This window comes from Cotesia glomerata, linkage group LG7 (genome assembly GCF_020080835.1).
Source record: "Cotesia glomerata isolate CgM1 linkage group LG7, MPM_Cglom_v2.3, whole genome shotgun sequence".
Lineage (NCBI taxonomy): Eukaryota > Metazoa > Arthropoda > Insecta > Hymenoptera > Braconidae > Cotesia > Cotesia glomerata.
Genome location: NC_058164.1, coordinates 7,190,124 through 7,208,824, shown reverse-complemented (window position 1 = coordinate 7,208,824; position 18,701 = coordinate 7,190,124). Strand labels below are relative to the sequence as shown.

The window sequence follows — 18,701 nt, the reverse complement described above, 5'->3', positions numbered from 1 at the left end:
TTTGGTTCTTTTTTAATATATTGAAATATGACTTTATTAATACAACAACAATTACTTATATTGATATAAAAATATTGGTCCACGCGTTATTAAAATTAATGTACCAAAGATTTTATATATCTAAATGCTTGTTCGTACATTCTTACATTCTATTTTAATTTTAACAATTTTTGGTTATTCATTGAAAATATAAGTGGGTGGAAATGTTATGTCTTATTTTTTAACTTTGTGTTTTTTTAAACCTCAATAATTAATTGAAATATTTCAAATTTTTAACAAGACATTCATCCACTTATGTCTTCAATCTTTACTAATTGAATTTGTTTATCCTTTCATCAAAATTTCAGCTATCGCACTAATCCAAATAACAACTCCAAATGCTCCTGCATCAACGTCGTTTAAAAATTTCGACTGCTTTACATATGCAGCACGTCCAGCTCTAAAACAAACATTTAAAATCATAATCATAAGAAATAATAACATCACTAACAACAACTAATCAAAACATTTAGCTACTTAGGAATCATTTGTTTAGTTAAATTGCACCCCAATTTCGCCGCATCAACTGTTTTTTTAATAACGAAGTTAAACTCTGCATGATTTAGCTGTTCGTTGAATGCCATGCAAGCGGGATCTAGTGCGTCCAACTAAAAAAATTAATTTTTTAATTAACATTTAAGGCTGCTTATTAAAGTGATATATTTATTATTATAAAACCATTGTTCTGTCGCCTGGCTGTGCTTTGCTGTACTTGGTAACACCGTTAATGGCAGACTTCCAAGCTCGCCCCCAATCAACAGCTTTAATTTCTGTATTTGGTAACGCTGAAGCTGCTGTTGTGAATATCAAGCTGTAAACAGCTCCTGAAGTACCTCCCATGCAGTCCTCAGCTATTTCAGACAATTCAGTCAGCAATGATACGGGGTGCGTCGTACTTAGAGTATCCAGCGATTTTACAATACCTGTTTAAGTTTATCAATAAGTTTAGCAAAGAGTGTTCAAGTATTGTGTAAGCAAATTTTCAAAAGTATTAAACGCTAGAAATTTTTGAAAAATCAATGTTGAGTAGCAAAGTTGAAATTGAAATAATTTTGAAAGATATTTCAACTATTTTGAAGTTTTTTATCTTCATTTATTAGCGAAAGCAAAAAAATTAAATCTTGTTTTTGAAGGCTGCTTACATAGTACTTGAACACTTTCTTAATCAAGTATAAGATCTGTAAAACTGGTAAAGTTTTATTAGCAAAATTATAAAATTAATATTTATTGCCAAAAAATATTTGACGTCCTGTGATAAGTCAATTTTTTCGCCCTAAATATTAGTAAAACTTTATAATTTTGCTTATTAGATTACCTGTCGCACAAATCTCGTAAAATCAAATAGCCCACAGAAATTAGTCAATTTTGCAAAACTAACTCGAAAGTATTCAGAAAATTTCGATACTCAATCGCAATAAATTACTGAATTTCTTTAGCTTTATGCGAGGTATGTAGCTTAATTAGTTACCAAGATATCGGCCTTCAAAGCAAAATCGGTTTTGTGGCTTTGAAAAATCGAATTTTTAAGATAAACACTTTATTAAAAGCTTAAAATGTTCGTTTTAATTTCAGGAATCTGTTTGAAAAAAAAAAAAAAAAAAAAAAAAAACGATCAGACAATTTTTCAGCTCGAAAAATCAATTTGTTTATAAAACTTCGATTGTTTATAACTAATGATCTATTGGTCGAACAGAGATTTAAAAAAAGAAAATGTAGCTTGTTTCAAGCTCTAGAATTTGTTTGTAGAAACTTTACATAAAAATTATCTAACTTTACGTTAGATAATTTTCTGAATGCTTTCTATTTAGTTTTGCACCACCGGGTAAAATTGACTAGATTCTGTGGGCTAAAATGCTTATTTGCTACTTAATTATTTATAAATATAGACAAAATTTACTGTCAGCTAATTTTTTATGTGTGGATCCGCAATCGCCATCACCACAGCCACGGTCCAATGTGTTGAGTGTCTCCTCATTGTTAATGATCGCTTTACATGCATTCAGTAAACATTCCTTCAAAATATTAGCGTTTCGATCGCTTATTTTTGGACCAATTAAGTTCTTAGGTAGACTTGTAGTCCTTTCAACGCCGGGTACTTTATTGTCAACGAATTTATTATTACAATCTAGTGTAGGTAGAGTGTAAGCACATCCTGGCCAGCAGGGTGCGTCTGTTTTGTCGTCGAGACAGTCGAGGTATATTTTTTTAAATTCTTCTGGTAGTTTTAGAACAGATACATGAACTCCCGCACTGTCTAACGATGTCATCAGTACTCCAGAGTAAACTCTACACACATTTATATTTTTATTTCCTGCAATTAATCATTATATTAGTTAAGTGTTTCATGTAATATAATAATTTATGATTCTACTTACTCAATTGTGTGACTATTTCATTAATAACAATTCCCTGTTCTAGTTGACTCGTACCGCCAAAATTGTTCACTAGAACTGCTACTGAATCGCCAGTATTTAATGACAATGTTTCAGATATTGTTTCTAGTAAAATGGTGATTACTTCAGATGCACTTTTTATTTTTATTCTATGGTATCCTGCTTCTCCGTGGATACCGAGCCCTATTTCTATTTCATCCGCTGGCATCTCCATCATTAGTCCTTGGCCTTAAAATATAATATTAAAAATTTTAACAAAATATCAATATTAAAAAATAAGGTTCAAAATTTCACTAATTATTTCGATTGAGGATTTTACGGCTTTATGACTACGTTGAAAGAAAAAATGTCTTTTAAAAAAAAATTAGCAATATTGTAACGAAAAAATCAATTTGTTGAAAATTTAAAAAAATTTCATTTTTTAGCTGAAGAAATAAAAATTTTTTTCACAGTAATTTCTTGTTGAAAAAAAGTTTTCTAGATTTGGGAAAAAACAATTTTGGATGAAAATTTGCAAGTTGTCTATCTAAAATTGTTTTTTTTTTTTCAAATAAAAAATTTTTTATTTTAACAATAAAGTTACTGTGAGAAGTTTTAATTTCTTCAACTAAGAAACAAAATTGCTGAAAAATTTCAACAAATTAATTTCTTGTCAGAACATTATTTAATAATATCTAATATAATTTTTTCATTGAACAGATTGCCTGATAAAGCTGAGAATTAACAGCTAAACGTTGCAATTTTTAATAAACTAACATTGTTGTCATTTGGTCTAAGTTCTCAATAACTAAAGATTATAAACATGGATGAGGATAACATTAACAAATTATTTAATTTTTTTAAAAGAAATTTGTTTTTTCAGTGTATTAAAAATCGAAAAATTAACTTGTTCAATTTTTTTTATTCTTTGTCGTGCTGGATTTAAAAAATCATTAAAAATAAGTTTTTCTCATACTCGTCTCGTTTTTTATTGAAATTTTATAAACATCAACCAGTAGTGTAACTTTTGTAAATTTCGACATTCGATCAACAATTTGTAAATAATGTGATGTTTAAATATTTATCCTTTTTTTTTTATATTCTGCATCAAAAATAAAATAATTGAAAATTTTAAGTTTTCATAGCCAAAAAACGATGAAGTTCCACATCCAAATAATTACCGAAACTTTATTAGTACAGTGGATTCTAGGTAATTCGAACCTTGTTAAGTCAAAATCCTCAGTAACTCGAAAAAAATTTGTATTTCCTTCCGCTAAACTCTTAAATACGCGATATCTCGAATTATTTAGACTCTTTAATTCAAATACAAAAATTTTCTGCATAATACGTAGAAGTATTATTGATGTGCTAAATAATCTTTTAGTTACGATTATTACGCAATATTTATATTAATATTTTTTATCATTGTCAATAAATCGACATAATTATTAAATGCTAAAAAATGTTGCAGTTTATAAAAAAAATTAGTACTGATACTTCAAAATTTTTATTTTTTTGTAATTGCGTAGCTTACAAGTTACTATTATTACCAGTTGCTGTTATTATTATTATTATTAGTCATCCAAGATAAGTAAAAAATAAAAAAAAAAAAAAATAACAAACCAGGTAAAGAACATGAACGTAAACCAACTCCATAAGTTGCTATACAATCCGCAACTACTTTAGCATGGTATAATATTTCATCGATACTATTTCCTCGTTCAGCCATTGCTCCAGTTATCTTTATAACAAATAAAAGACCAACTAGCCCTCGTTTTCCAGCGCGGCCTTGATCTGATGCAGGAATACTACAATCGTCTCCAACAATTATTTCTGCAATCTTCATAAATATATAAAAAATTATTTTATCTTAAATTATTGAAAGAAAAATAAGAAAAAAGATAACCTTAAGATTTTTCTGTCTCGCTTTTTCGATCGTGATTCCGAAGTTCAAACAATCACCAGTGTAATTTGGTATCACAACCAGAGTACCGGCTAGAAAAAATTGTTTGTCAAAATCTAATAAAGAATAATTAAAAATATTATTATTCATTAGGTTACCATCATTGGAAACGCAATTTAAAGCGTGAAGAATATTGTTTGGAGGCGGGGCTGCAAATACTGAGCCAGCTATTGAAGCGGTCAGCATCCCTGCACCCACAAATCCTGCAGCAAATGGTTCATGTCCACTACCTCCACCGCAAATTATTGATACTTTGTTTTTGCGATTTTTATACTAGTATAAATACAATAAATAAAATATTTAAATAATTTATTTTTCTTCTTTATTTTTTTAGTGTTCAAAATTTTTTATTTTACACTTAGAAAAAATATTTTTATTAAGAAAATTTTTTTGGAACAAGAATATAAATTTTTTATAATTATCAAGAATATGTTTTATGAAAATTAATTTAGCAGATATTTAATCATTTTAAGAATTTTTTGTCAAATAAATTATAGCAAAAAAAATGACATGTAGAAATTAAAAAAAATTAAAAATCCAATTTTTTAACGATAATTTTTCGGAACAAATTTGTTTGTTAAATAAAATTAAAAAATGGTCAAGTGACTGCTAAAAACTTTAATGTCATAAATATTTTTTAATCCGAATTGATTAAAATTATTTTTATTTTTTTTTTCTCTTACATAATTATAAAAATAAAACAAAATTTTTGGGATTTATCATTCTTCTACTTCTAAGGAATCTAGATTTTCACAAGTATTATCAATAAATTCATACTGTTAATGTTTTGTGTCACTTAAATAAATTATGACACACATATATTGATAGTTTTATAAACTCAGCTGTTTGTAGCGATTAAAAAGATATTAATTCAGCTCAAGAACAACAGATTAACTCTTGTTAGAAATAATTATCTAAAAAAAAAACTAATTAAAATAATTTTTACGCTTTAATTATTTATTAGCTCGAATGTTATTACGATCAAAATGAAAAATTCTATGAATTGATCCAATTTTTTATTAATAATTTGACATAAAAGTTAGTAGTCATTTGAACATTACTAAATTTTATTTAACAAACAAATTTATTCTGAAAAATTATTTTTAAAAAATTGAATTTTTAATTTTTTTTAATTTCTATAAGTCAATTTTTTTTCTCATTTTTTTTTGCCATAATTTATTTGTTACAGAAATTTTTAAAATTATTAAATATCTGCTAAATTAATTGTCATTAATAATTTTAATTGTGAATAAATTGATGATACTGAAGTTAGCTGTCAACTGTCAATTTTAAAAATTTTTTTAACAAATCAATTACAATAAAAAAATGCTTCTAAAAATTTTCACTTGTAATTTTTATTAATTTTCACATGTGAAATTTTTTAATTATTTTTTTTATAATAATTTAATTGCCCTAAAATTCTAAAAAAAATTTTAATGTCTGTTAACTTCAGTGTCATATAAATTGAAAATCTTTTGAGAAAAAAAAAACCTGGTCCGTTAATTAATAAATAAAATATTTACGTACATTTGCCGCAAGAACAACTCTCTTTGACGGATGATATTCCAACTGCGGATATGCACAACAAAGTCCCGCCAATGTTTCTTCGACGGTAGTGTCAACAGAGTTGATCAACTGTTTGCTCGCCATTTCGCCGAAAATGAGCTAGATCACGGTGAAAGTAAAAGTAAAAATAGAGTGAAAAAAAATTCAAATTTAAAAGTAGCGTGAAGAGAAGAACGTTATTGCGCGGGCGTTAATAATTTGACTGTCCATTGAATAAACAGCTGAGCTTACTATATATAGTCATGATCTTTGACCTTGAACGTCGAAGCCGAGGAAGGATTTAGTGATCTGCCGGGGCAGTTTAGTTGCGTTCATTTAATTGGACTTGCACTAAAATTACGTCGCATCACATAAGTTTAAGACTATGTTAAGTAAGTAATGTCAATATGTATAATAACACGCATTATATATTATATAAATATATATTGAAATAATAGGTCATCATGTATCACAATTCAACTTTGATATCATGTACTCAATATACGATAAAACATTTTATTAAATCGTTATCATTAAATCCCTTCCATCATTAATATCTACTAGATTTAAGTTTTAGTTGGTAATCATTAATCAATTATTATTATTATGATTAATTATTTTTAAATAATTTTAGTTTGGTAAAGGTAAGTTTACCTATTATATCGTTGACGAGCATGTCCACTATCAATTTTCCCGGTGCGCATGCGATTATAGAAAGAACAAACATGCGGAAATTATTTATATCAACAGTAGTTTTAATTTCTGTTAATTTTTTTTAATTAATTAAATGTTGACTGGTTATTTATAAATAAATATATGCGATAAGTGATACTAAATATAATTAATTAATTTTTGTTTAACAAAAAAATTTTTAAGTTGAAGAAAAAAAATTAAAAAATTGAAGACGAATTTTTGAAATTTTATACTTTCAAATAATTTTTTTTAGTGAAACTTAATAACAATAATCATTATGTAAAATTTGATTTTATAAAAAATTATTATTATTATTGATTTTTTTTTTAAGATCTATAATTAAATAATAAATTATTTGAAAGAATGATAAGAAATAATAAAGGTAGGTAGCTTATTTATAAATCTAAAGTGTTAAATGTAATTGAATGTAAGTTTAAGTGTTGAGGATGTGCGTAGACTATAGTAGTAAGTTTTATTTACGATGTATTACGTGTAATTGTAGTATAGCTGAATTAGACTGGTGTACAATGTCAACATATGTTGATTAGGGTGACAGACCGCGGGAAATTACTTCAAAGAGTTTAAATCATTTTAACTGTGAAGCATACGTGGACACTCTGGTATCAGTGATTATGATTAGGGCGAGCGGGGACTTTTTAATAGTCAATATTAAGTAATGAGAGTATAGACTAGTAAAGTTGCTTTATATTAAATAGAACTGGGTATAGAAGACGAGCAATGTATAATAAGAGACTAAAGAAGAAAAGAAGAAAAATAAGTTGAGGCTGGGTAAGAGAGACGGGGTTACTTGGTTACTTGGGGAGGAATAAAGATAAAGAGACAGATATCGTGGTAGCACTACCAATATAAAACGTCTTGTATATGTATATATAAATAATACACAAGTGCGTAGTAGATATATAATAATACTGTGTGGTCTTATTTAATAGTATTAGTTTTCAAACGACAATACATGTCGCGGTTAGTTCACCGCAGCAGTAGCATCTCACAAGCCAGTCTGAAATAATCCTCTACGTGTGAATGTTCCGTTGTGAGTTAAAATAATATTTATATTTATATTTGTTTTTTTTTTTTTTTTTTTTATGTGTTAAACTTGCAGTCATATTTTTAATTTAATTTGTCAGATATTTTTTTAATTAGATTGTGATGCTAAAAATAGCAATCATTTGACGATTTTGTAGTTTTCTAATAAATTTGGAGTAAAAAAAATGAAAAAAAAAATATTTAAAAAACGAAAATTGAAGAAACTATTTATGTAAATAATTACAATATTTTTCTTGATAATTGATGATTAAAAAGTAAATAAAAGTTTAAAATGTTTGATGATTTATAATTTAAATTTCGTGGAATTTCTTTTTATATATTTGTGTAATTAATTAATTAATATGATAATTTGGTTGATATTTTTTTTTTTAGTTTTTATTTCTTCAAGTTATAATTTTTTGTTATTTATAAAATTTAAATTTTTCAATTAATTTTTTTTAATTTTGTGTGTCATATTGTTTTTTTGATTGCAATTCAAAATTTTTTGATCCATAATTTTTAAATTATTTTAACATAGATTCAATTAAAAAATTTATCAAGTCACTATACTAAACGTTAATACTGATTATCAAATCATTGGTGATTACTCTTTTTATTGACATATTTCATTATCCAGCTGACACGTGCACCGATATGCCTTTGTATTTACGAATTTTTCAGACTAGAATTATTTATTTTTATTTATTTGAGTGTTTGGCGGCTATAGAGATTTCTAAATTCATTCGTTTTGTATACAAAAATGATAGAAGGATTTCTTAGTATTTAAGAAGATTTCTTTGTATTTAAGAAATCATTTCTTAAACATCATTTTTTAGTATTTAAAAAATATTTCTTAAATACAAAGAAATATTTTTTAAATACTAAGAAATGATTTCTTAAATACAAAGAAATCTTCTTAAATGTTAAGAAATCCTTCTATCAGTACCGTAAAATAACGAAGCTATAGCTTCGTTATTTTACGGTGACAATTATCTAACTCAATTTCTATAAATTTTACATCAGAATCCAAACTAATAATGAAATTTTCATGTCTAAGCTTAAAAATCAATAAATGATAAATAAATTGTATGATGTTTTCATTTAAGATAGTAAAAATTATGTTGAAGTACTTAAAAAATTTTTTCTTAATTTTAGAGAATATTTAACAAGTTTTTTAGCTTAAAAATTAAATATATTTTAAAATCAAGCACAAGTTTTGGATTAAAATGATTGCTAATTAAATTTAAAAAAAAGTAAATAACTTTCTGAATAAAGTAGTCCAATTGTATTAAGAACTTTCCTATTAAAAACGGCGATGTTTATTCTATGCCGAAATCGCTTAACAATTTGGACAGTTTGTTTCATCATCTATAAACGCTTTCATGAATTGAAAGGAATTTCTACACCAATCAAAAAACTTCTTACTATTTATTGAATGATTTATTAATCTTATCAAAAGATCTATTAAACTGCAATTAAATACTTAAACAATTTACCAAATTTAATTAAAAAAAATTTTTTTTTTTATATTTAATAAGAAACTCTTTCGATGCAAATTTGTATTACTAGTTAATAGTCGAGGTACTCTCTGTGCCCTTTTATCATGGATTTTATGCATGCTTAATTAATTTTTTTCCCGGAAATATATTCTCCAAGTCTATTTTTTCCGATATATTTTTTATAAGGGTATTTTCTCCAACCTCCTGTTATTTTGTCACAGGGTTATTCAGTCGCATGATTATTTTGTCTCCGGTTATGGTGTCGCAGCACCGTTCTTCTTAAGGACTTTTGTGAATGTTTTAAATTTTTTATTTGCGAAGATATATTCTTTATATCTTGAATATGCTTTATAAGTTGATTATGAAAATAAAAATTATTTTTCGTTTTGTATATTGACATTTCTGTTATTATAATCACGATAATATTCAACTTAAAAAATATCAAATTAGTCAATTAAAAATAAAACTTTCACGTTTTATTAATTTAAATAAAATAAAAAAAAAAAGATTTGCAACTAAAATTTATTAATTTTCAACTCATTAAAAAAATGCTATCAAGTAGAATATATTCTCCGTTGAAACAATTTTTGAAACAACAATCATTAGTCTTTTAAAAATTTTATTTTTTTTTTTAAATTTGATTTTTCATATCAGTCAATAAATAGTTATTGAAATAGTAGAAGAATTTTTTCGTTAATGTTTGTCGAAGTTTTTAAGTTTGTATAATTAAAAATTAAAATCATTTTTCAAACGCCTTAAAATGGACGCTGGAATTTTAGGGTCCAACTAAAGAGTTGACAGATTACAGCTTGCGTACTTTTCACGTCTAAAATTCGTCAAATTGATGTTTATTATTAAGTTTAAAAATTAGACGGTATTTGTCAATGATAAAGAGCAATTATAACTATATAGCGGAATTTATTTTTATTTTCAATTTTATTGGAGCTATTTGTTTGTTAATTAGAGTTTTTATCTACCGGAAAAACCAAATTATAAAATACATTGATTCAATTAACGGGTTCATAAGCTGATAATTTTTTTTATGACTAGTTATAAACATTAATCGCTTGAAAAATTTTGTAATGCTTCAAATCATTGACAAATAAAAGGCGTTATCAATAATTGCATTTTTGTAACTAAATAAATCCATGATACATTTTTTTATCATTTATAATAATTATTTCTCAATCACTCATCGACTTTTTTATTTGACACTCCCAAAAATAATTTTACGGTGGCTTTAATTGATTAAAAATCTTAGCAGGGAATAATTTCATTTTTATCAATTTTAATCCAAATTTCATTAATTACTTAATTTTAGCTACCAAATAAGAAATCAAGATTTTATTTATTTACTAAAGGATTTTTATTTTTTTTTTTAATATCATTATTTAATTGTTAATTCCAAAGAAAATTAAAGAAGCTGAAATTGATAACAAATTATTTCATGGGCAAATAAATTTCCTACAACAATTTTTCTAACATTTTTTTTATAACTTCAATATTTCCCTTAAAATATTGTTCTTAGATTTTCCCTGTGATTTTTTCCACTCGAATTTTTTTTTTCAAACTATTATTCATTGCAATTTTTTTAGAAAAATTAAAAATTACGCCATATAATTTTTAGATTTAGAGTGTTATACAAAAAAAAATTAATTTTTGACTGAAGAAAATAATTATGAGGACAATTATTATGTTAAGCAAAATAAAATTTTTTCTTTTCAAGAAATATATTTTGTCTTAGACTATTTTCATTTTTCTCACCAATTTTATTGTTTAAAATAATTTTGTTGTTCAGCGTTCTAATTTTTCAATGCATAATAACTCTATCAATACACAACAATAAAAGTTAGTAAACAAATAACTAAATAAAGAATCATTTCTCTAGAAATTAATCTAAGAAATTCCTTCCCAACATTCATTGTATTCGATAAGTCAATCAATCAATCAATCAATCAATCAGTTAGTTAGTCAATCAATCAATCAGTGTATGAATTAATAAGAAGCGTTGACTTGATACAGTCATAGTATATTATTTATTACCCCGATAAAAGACTTGAGCCCTTGACTGGAGTTTAACTTTAATAAAAACAAATCCATAGTAAATAAAAAAATAGCTTAATAATAACCGCAAATTATTTGCAGGCCTACGCAGCAGATAGGAGAGAATTCGTGAAGATCAATTTTTATCAGTGATGTATACAGCGAGCCATGACAGCCACCGACTACAATGAATCAAATGCTGATGGAGAGAGCGCGATGGCCCAAGAAGACAACACTAAACGCTTATTGGTAACTGGAGTGCCCAATAATAAAGATGGATCGGACAAATTTGGTAATCACCCTGAAGAACTCAATCCGTTCATTGAGCAGCAGTCAGTTGTTTTTGTCCCAGATGAATACAAGTCGTCAAATTATTTTTACAATGAAGAGAATTTAAAGCTCAAAGACGGATCTAGGGAGAATAAGCTTTTGGCTATGGCTAATAATCAAAATCCTCCTGATGGTGGAGTACGTGCTTGGATGATTCTACTGGGGAGTTTTATTATCAATGGGGTTTTATTCAGTATTATTAATTCGTACTCGTTGATGCAAGTACAGCTTACTGAGAAATTGAAGGATCTTGGAGAAACCAGCGCGGAAGCGAAAGCATGTAAGCTTATTTATTTCTTTTTTTGGGCTTACTTAAGATGTTAAAAATTTTTTCATAATTATTTCTTTTATTAAATCTGTCACAATTGAATATCTTGTGATTCCTCCATTTATTAGTAGGCTTACATAAACAAGTAAAAATTTTCATGATAATATTTTGATGAAATTGTTGCGCAAGTAATCATTGACTCCTTTTCATTTTTAATTAGCTTGTTTGCTTTTAATTTTTATGTTTATAAATAAAATCAATCATTTTTTAATTTTACTGATTATTTTAAGAAGTGATAATAAATTATTTATTCATTAGTATCATAGTAATTTGGTTTATTTATCGGTTGATTAAAAATTTTTTAATTTGTATCATTTTTATGAGCTATATTTAGAGAAAAAATTTCTTTTGAAAAAAATGGGAATTGTGGTGACAGGAAATTAATTTGAAAACAATTTTTGATAGACAACTAGCGAATTGTCATCCAAAATTGTTTTCTCCTAATTCTAGAAAAACTTTTTTCAATAAGAAATTTTTTTTTTTCAACAAAAAACTAACATGGTTCAAGAAAAAAATTTTGAACCAAAAATATAATTTTTAAGAGTTTCATCATTTTAAGCCAAATTAAAAATTTTTAAAATGGTAATTTTTATTATAAACAAAAATAAAATTAAATATTTTAAGTTTTATAGAATTAATTTATTCTTAAATAAATAATACTTACTTAAATAATTAAACTATTGCTATTGCTATTAGAGATCAGTAATTTTGTTAATTTATAAATATTATTGTAACAATTAATCGTAAATACTGAAAATGTTTAATTACGTTCAAGTAAACTGAAAAAATCGTACGGTTGATATTTTAAAGAAAATCTACTTAAATAATAATTTTCATGAAGACTTGTTGATTGAATGAAATATTTTTCATTTTATTACAAATATCCTATAGATAGGCCTTGTTACCTGCTGGTACATTATAACAGAATTTTAATTCAAAGTTTGATATTGTATTCACGGATTACAAACAAAAAATATCTGAATTTAATTCTTCATAAAATTGTAAATTAAAATTGAAAATTTATCTATTAAAACTCTAATAAGTTACATAAATTTTTTGCGTCAATTGAAGAAATGTTTAAAAATAAATTTAAATCCTTTAAATTAACTTCAATTTTTGAAACGTAATATATGAGAAGAAATAATTAATATACTTGTACCTGATTAGAAAATAAAATTTCATACTAAACTACTTGGTAATTTACTTAAATATCAAATTACATAATTGTTTATTCAAACTCGAATAATTACCATTAAATGATATTGTTTTTAAGATATTGTCATAAATTTATCAATAGGCAATAAGACTAGTACAATAAAATATGATAAAACGTGTGTAAATTGGTCACTGAACTGCGCTCGGGGGTATCTCGAATTTTTTCTCAATTGGCAACAATAGAAATTTTTAAATCCACAGTATAGAATTATAATAAAATATTATTAATATTAATAATACATTTTAGTGTTCAATAGCAGAATATCGGAGTGTTTTGACCTCTCCAACGTTATGTTTATTGTGATATGAAGGATGTATATAACTATAACACATATCTCTGAAGTGTCTAAGCAGACACATAGTTTGTCTTTGAATAATATATATAACCACTGCTTGTATTATTATTACTATTATTAATAATGCCCGGCATGAGTCCAGAATTATCAGACAATTGTGATCAATTAATCTCATAACTGATGACTTATTTTAAAATTAATATAGAGGGATTAACGTTAACGACTCGGAACACGGGTTAACAGGACCCACCTACTTACATATTATGCGCGAATATAAATACATTATTATTGTTATTATTATTTATTTTTTAATAAATATTTTTATATTGAAAGACCTAATGACCTGTAACACGATTTGACATTCCTGATATAAAATATAAGCTATGTCATCACTAATCACTAAGGTTATTGATTTAATGATATCGTCTTATTAAATTAATCTCATTAATAAATATTTCAATGTTAGAAAGTTGAACTAATAATATGTTTTTGTTATTCAGCACTTGTTGGGTCATTAACTATTGGAACGACATTTTTTTTATCACCAATCGCTGGTATTTTAACTGATAAAATAGGTATACAACTAACGACATTTATTGGTGGGTTATTAGCGTTCGGTGGAATGTTATTATCATCAATATTTTGTGATGATGTAATTATGTCTATTTATTATAAATTATAACTTTTTTAAGAAATCACTAGCTTTATCTGCGGTTATAATCAACATAATTAAAATATTATTTAGAGGATTATTAACAGACTTCAAAGTTTCAATTTTATAAAAATATTTTAAAGAAACAAGGTTTTTTTTTGAAAAAGTATTAATGTAAAATACCCGGTAGTTAAATAGTTTTCAAAGGAAAACGTATTCAATTCTACTTTTAATAAATAAAAATTTATTTATTAGCTAATAAATTTATCTTTTAGTAACATATCACAAGATTATCATAAATAATTTAAGATGAATAATATCTACACAGAAAAAAAAATTCACTTGAATCAAGTAAATAATTTTGAAGAACTTCATCTTGATTTGAGTAGAAAAATTCTTAAACTAAAATTTTTCTTGGCTCAACAGCCAATCCCCTCTTTTTCTTTTTCCAATTAAGAAATTTATTACATAGCAGAGCGTTTTTTTTTTCAAAATTCTTCTTTGTCTAGAAGAGAAGTATAAATTGTAATAGTAGAGACCGGCTGTTTTAAGTAAATTTTACTTGATTCAAGAATTTTTCAACTTCATTTAAGACAATGAAACTTGACAATGAAATAAGCTTTATTGTTTTTGTTTTCAATAATTCTTCAAAACTATTTAATTCTTACAACTTAATTACAAGATATTATTTATGTTTGGATTAGAATTTACACTGAGAGAAATAATTTCTATTGAAGAATAGAGGCCTTTTTGTGACAAGAAATTAAATTGTTGGAAATTTTTAATAATTTTATTTCTTAGCTGAAGAAATAATAATTTTTCTCTCAGTAAATTTCTTAATGAAAAAAAGTTACTATGAAAACAATTTTGATTTAAGAAGAAATTTTTTTTTTCTTTTAAAAAGAAATTTTTTTTCTCAGTGTATTAATTATATCCTCTATCATACTCAAAAGCTGGTGATTACTTAAAAGAAAAAAAAAGAGAGAATTAAATACATTTTAATTATCAGGTAATAATGTAATTTCAGGTGATAATATTATGTTTAACTTACGGTATTATGTATGGAACGGGCGCAAGTTTAGCATATACACCAAGTCTAGTGATTTTGGGTCACTACTTCAAGCGCCGATTGGGTCTTGCCAATGGAATAGTTACTGCTGGAAGCTCGGTATTCACATCGATAATGCCGTATGTAATGAGCGCTTTCCTAGAGCGATTTGGGATGGTTGGAGCTTTAAGAAGCCTGGCAATACTCACTCTTATAATACTGGCGTGTGCCATTCTTTTCAAGCCAATAGCAAGTACGTTATTCACTTTATTTTTCTTTTATTTAAAATTATTCCACTACTCACTACAGAATTTAATTTGTATTACAGTAAAAGAGATGACTACCATCAAAGACAAGTCTAATTGCCAAAGTGTCAATAAATCTAAAAAAGCTACAATTAATTTGTCAATTTGGAAAAAAAAACGTTATGTTGTTTGGGCGAGTGCTATTCCATTAGCATTATTTGGGTAAATTTTTTAATTAAAATAAAATTTTTTAGTCGATCGGCGCCATGAATTGAAACAGTTCTTTCGTGTATAAATTTTATAATTTTTTTCCCTGCCGTTTTTATGTTAATTGAAATTTTTTTATTATCTAAAAATGTTATTATATAGTTAATAATTTTTTTACTTTTTGGTCTGTAAAGACAATAATATCAAAAATTTTTTCTCTTTTTCGAAGCCAAGTTTAAAAATGAGATCAAAATTTAAAAAAATTACTAACTATCACACTTTTACCAATTATTTTTTGATTAATTTTTGAAGACTATTACTTATTGAATTTTTTCAAAATACGTCTAAAATCTCATCAAATAAACTTTGATTTCCATAATATTTTTTTTTCCTGGACTAATAATTTTCTTATTTTTCTATTTATTTGATGGAATTTGACTAATTTTATTGCATCTCAAGCATCACAAAAAAAAGTTGACTTTTTGGAAGATTTTATTCAACAAAAAGTCAAAAATTGATAATTGTCCACTTAAATTCAATAAAACATTATCAAAAAAATTTTTATGCCTATTTTTAATTTAATGATTTACCAAACTTTTTAAAGCTCCGAAAAATCTACTTTTATTTAGTCATCGACTGTTGAATAATCATTTTTTTTAATTCATCAATTTAATATTTGTTTAGATACTTTGTACCATATGTTTACATTGGATCATTTGTAATAAAGAGTTTTGGGAAAGAATTCAACAGAAAGATACCGGTAATGTGTATTGGAATCACATCAGGAATCGGTCGGTTAGTTTTTGGTTACATAGCCGATTTGCCACGAGTTAATAGAATTTTATTACAGCAGGTAATTAATTATTATAAGTATGAATAATAAATTGATGGAAATTTTCACAACATAATTTAAAAATGAATTTTCAGATATCATTTATCAGTATTGGAATACTCACGATGCTTTTACCATTAACTCCGCCATATTATTCAGCTTTGGTGGTAATAGCGCTTTTATTTGGATTATTTGATGGATGTTTCATATCATTATTAGGACCAATAGCATTCGACATTTGTGGTAAAAGTGGCGCGACCCAGGCCATTGGATTTTTACTGGGAATTTGTTCTATTCCGTTGACTGCCGGTCCGCCAGTCGGTGGTTTATTAATTGAACATACAGGTACGTTATTTGTCAACTTATTTACAAATAAAATGACATATACAACAATTATATTTGTTGTTAATGTTTTTGTAACTAGATTCATTTACCCTGACATTTGTGGTCGCGGGTATCCCTCCAATAATCGGAGCGATTGTCATGTTTGCCATAAATTGCGTGGAAGAGGACAAAGTAGAAGAAGATCCTGAAAAAATAGACGATGGAACTGTTAATGCGGATTGTTGTCTTGATGGTAATTATTATGTTTGTTTTCAATGGGTAGTCGATAGATTAACTATTATTTTAAGGATATCGATCCAAAATTGTCAGGTGAAAAATACTAAAAATAGAAAAAGTTTATCGTATTTTGCTTCAAAAATTATCTTGTGTCAAAAAAAACGATTAGAGTCAAAAATAAAAATGAAGACAACCAACATTTTTGGAATATTTAATTTTTTAATTTTTGCAATCTCAATAATTTAACGTAATAGGGTACAAAGATCATAAAGAAATATAGTTCTATTATTTCAGAGACAATTGCCAGAAAATAATGTTTGTAATTAAAAAAATCTCGAAAACTTCTGAAACCGATCCTTATGAAATTTTAACTTTATATTCTGTACACTTATCGCTAGATTCTCTAGCAAAATTATTAATTTTTATGCAAAAATAACAAAATTTTGGTCAAAAAAAAAAAGCGAATACGTTTTTTTTTATCGCGATTTTTCGTACAAAAATATATTAAAAATAAAAATTTTGCAATAAATCTTTGCAATTAAGCTCTTAAAAATTAAGTTAGTTTTTTTCAGTGTCGTAATTTTAAATCTAATACAGCTTAATTAAATCAAAACTTATCATTTTGATTCATTTTTTTTAAGTTAAATTTTTTTATTATTTATTAAAATTATATATTTATATAATATTCGCAAAATATAACTTAAATAACTCAAAAATTACTGTTTTAATAAAACATACACAAAATAATTGTAAAAAATTGATACCATGGATTAATAATTTTTTTATCGACTACTTAAGTACTGATAATATATTTAAGTAACTTGCAAAAATTAATGAATATATTTTTAACAACAGGAATAGCAAAAAAAGGATTGGGTTCTCTATCAAGACTTAGTGGTGGCGGCAGCGTTCAATCGGAAGGTAGGTCATTTCGTTATTCAAAAGGACTAGTACGAGCAACTGCCAAGTGCAATGCTAGTTTGTATAACTCTACCCATATAATTCGGTCTTCTGACTATCATTATTCGTCAGCGGCTAATAACTCATCGATCTTCAATAACTATCAAAACTGTTACTCGTTTAAACAATACAGTGATTATTTTCCTCCCGCGGCTAGCACGTACTCTGAAAGTCTGCCGTTATTAAATCAAGACTTTAGACATACAAGAAAGTTATAACTGCAATATAATAATAACTATTTGTGATTATTAATTTTAACTAGATAGATTTATTAATTTCAATTATTAATCTTAAAAAACAATTTTTAACTTTTGTTCTCTACACTAATTTTATAAAGCTATTGCTTATTTTTATACTCAATTTACTACTTTTTAAACCTTCAATGTTGTTCGTATTTATTTTCTTTTTTAATATTTCTTTTATAATAAACAATCTTTCTTACTTTTGTATTTTATTAGAGTTATTATTCTTGTCTCCTTTCCTCTTATTATTTTTAAAGCCTCTTATTATTTTTATTGTTAATTATCGTAAAATATTATTTTTTTCAGAAAATTAACGATTGGATTTATTATCATGTTAAGAAGTTACGGCACACGGAACCTGCTGCACCTTGCGATCGATTAATGTCTACAACTATATAATACGCGAGGATACTTAATGCGATTTTTCACCGTTTGCTCAATATTTTAAATTCCATACTAATTGCCGCATTTATTTTCATTACTTTCGTATAAACTACTCAAATCAAGTCTACTTTTTTTAAATCTTTTATTACATAAGTTTTCCGTAAAATTTAAATCATTTCAAATATTCAGGGTAAAAAAAAATA

General features: G+C 25.7%; 2 protein-coding genes across 6 annotated transcripts in view; one reads left to right on the top strand and one right to left on the bottom strand.

Annotated features, from left to right (window-relative positions):
- Positions 1-7,342, bottom strand: part of LOC123268805 (triokinase/FMN cyclase-like) — a 19,635-nt gene extending 12,293 nt beyond the window's left edge. The window contains exons 1-10 of one of the 3 annotated variants that reach the window (XM_044734167.1): positions 7,103-7,342; positions 5,902-6,039; positions 4,473-4,647; positions 4,318-4,406; positions 4,035-4,251; positions 2,415-2,660; positions 1,937-2,350; positions 718-962; positions 517-647; positions 6-439 (exon numbers count right to left, since the gene is read on the bottom strand). In XM_044734167.1, coding sequence (XP_044590102.1) covers positions 325-439; positions 517-647; positions 718-962; positions 1,937-2,350; positions 2,415-2,660; positions 4,035-4,251; positions 4,318-4,406; positions 4,473-4,647; positions 5,902-6,024 — 1,755 coding nt within the window. In that variant the 5' untranslated portion in view covers positions 6,025-6,039; positions 7,103-7,342 and the 3' untranslated portion in view covers positions 6-324. The other 2 variants (XM_044734165.1, XM_044734164.1) reach the window with 2 other exon arrangements.
- Positions 6,210-18,701, top strand: LOC123268806 (monocarboxylate transporter 10). 3 transcript variants are annotated; one of them, XM_044734169.1, is made up of 10 exons: positions 6,210-6,311; positions 11,301-11,808; positions 13,868-14,019; positions 15,047-15,320; positions 15,396-15,534; positions 16,204-16,372; positions 16,447-16,696; positions 16,776-16,928; positions 17,768-17,833; positions 18,421-18,701. In XM_044734169.1, the coding sequence occupies exons 2-10, from the start codon at positions 11,367-11,369 to the stop codon at positions 18,426-18,428; spliced, it is 1,653 nt and encodes a 550-aa protein (XP_044590104.1). In that variant the 5' UTR covers positions 6,210-6,311; positions 11,301-11,366; the 3' UTR covers positions 18,429-18,701. The 3 variants fall into 3 exon arrangements, with proteins under 3 accessions (XP_044590104.1, XP_044590105.1, XP_044590103.1); XM_044734170.1 differs by lacking the exon at positions 6,210-6,311 and adding an exon at positions 7,505-7,660; XM_044734168.1 differs by lacking the exon at positions 6,210-6,311 and adding an exon at positions 7,524-7,663.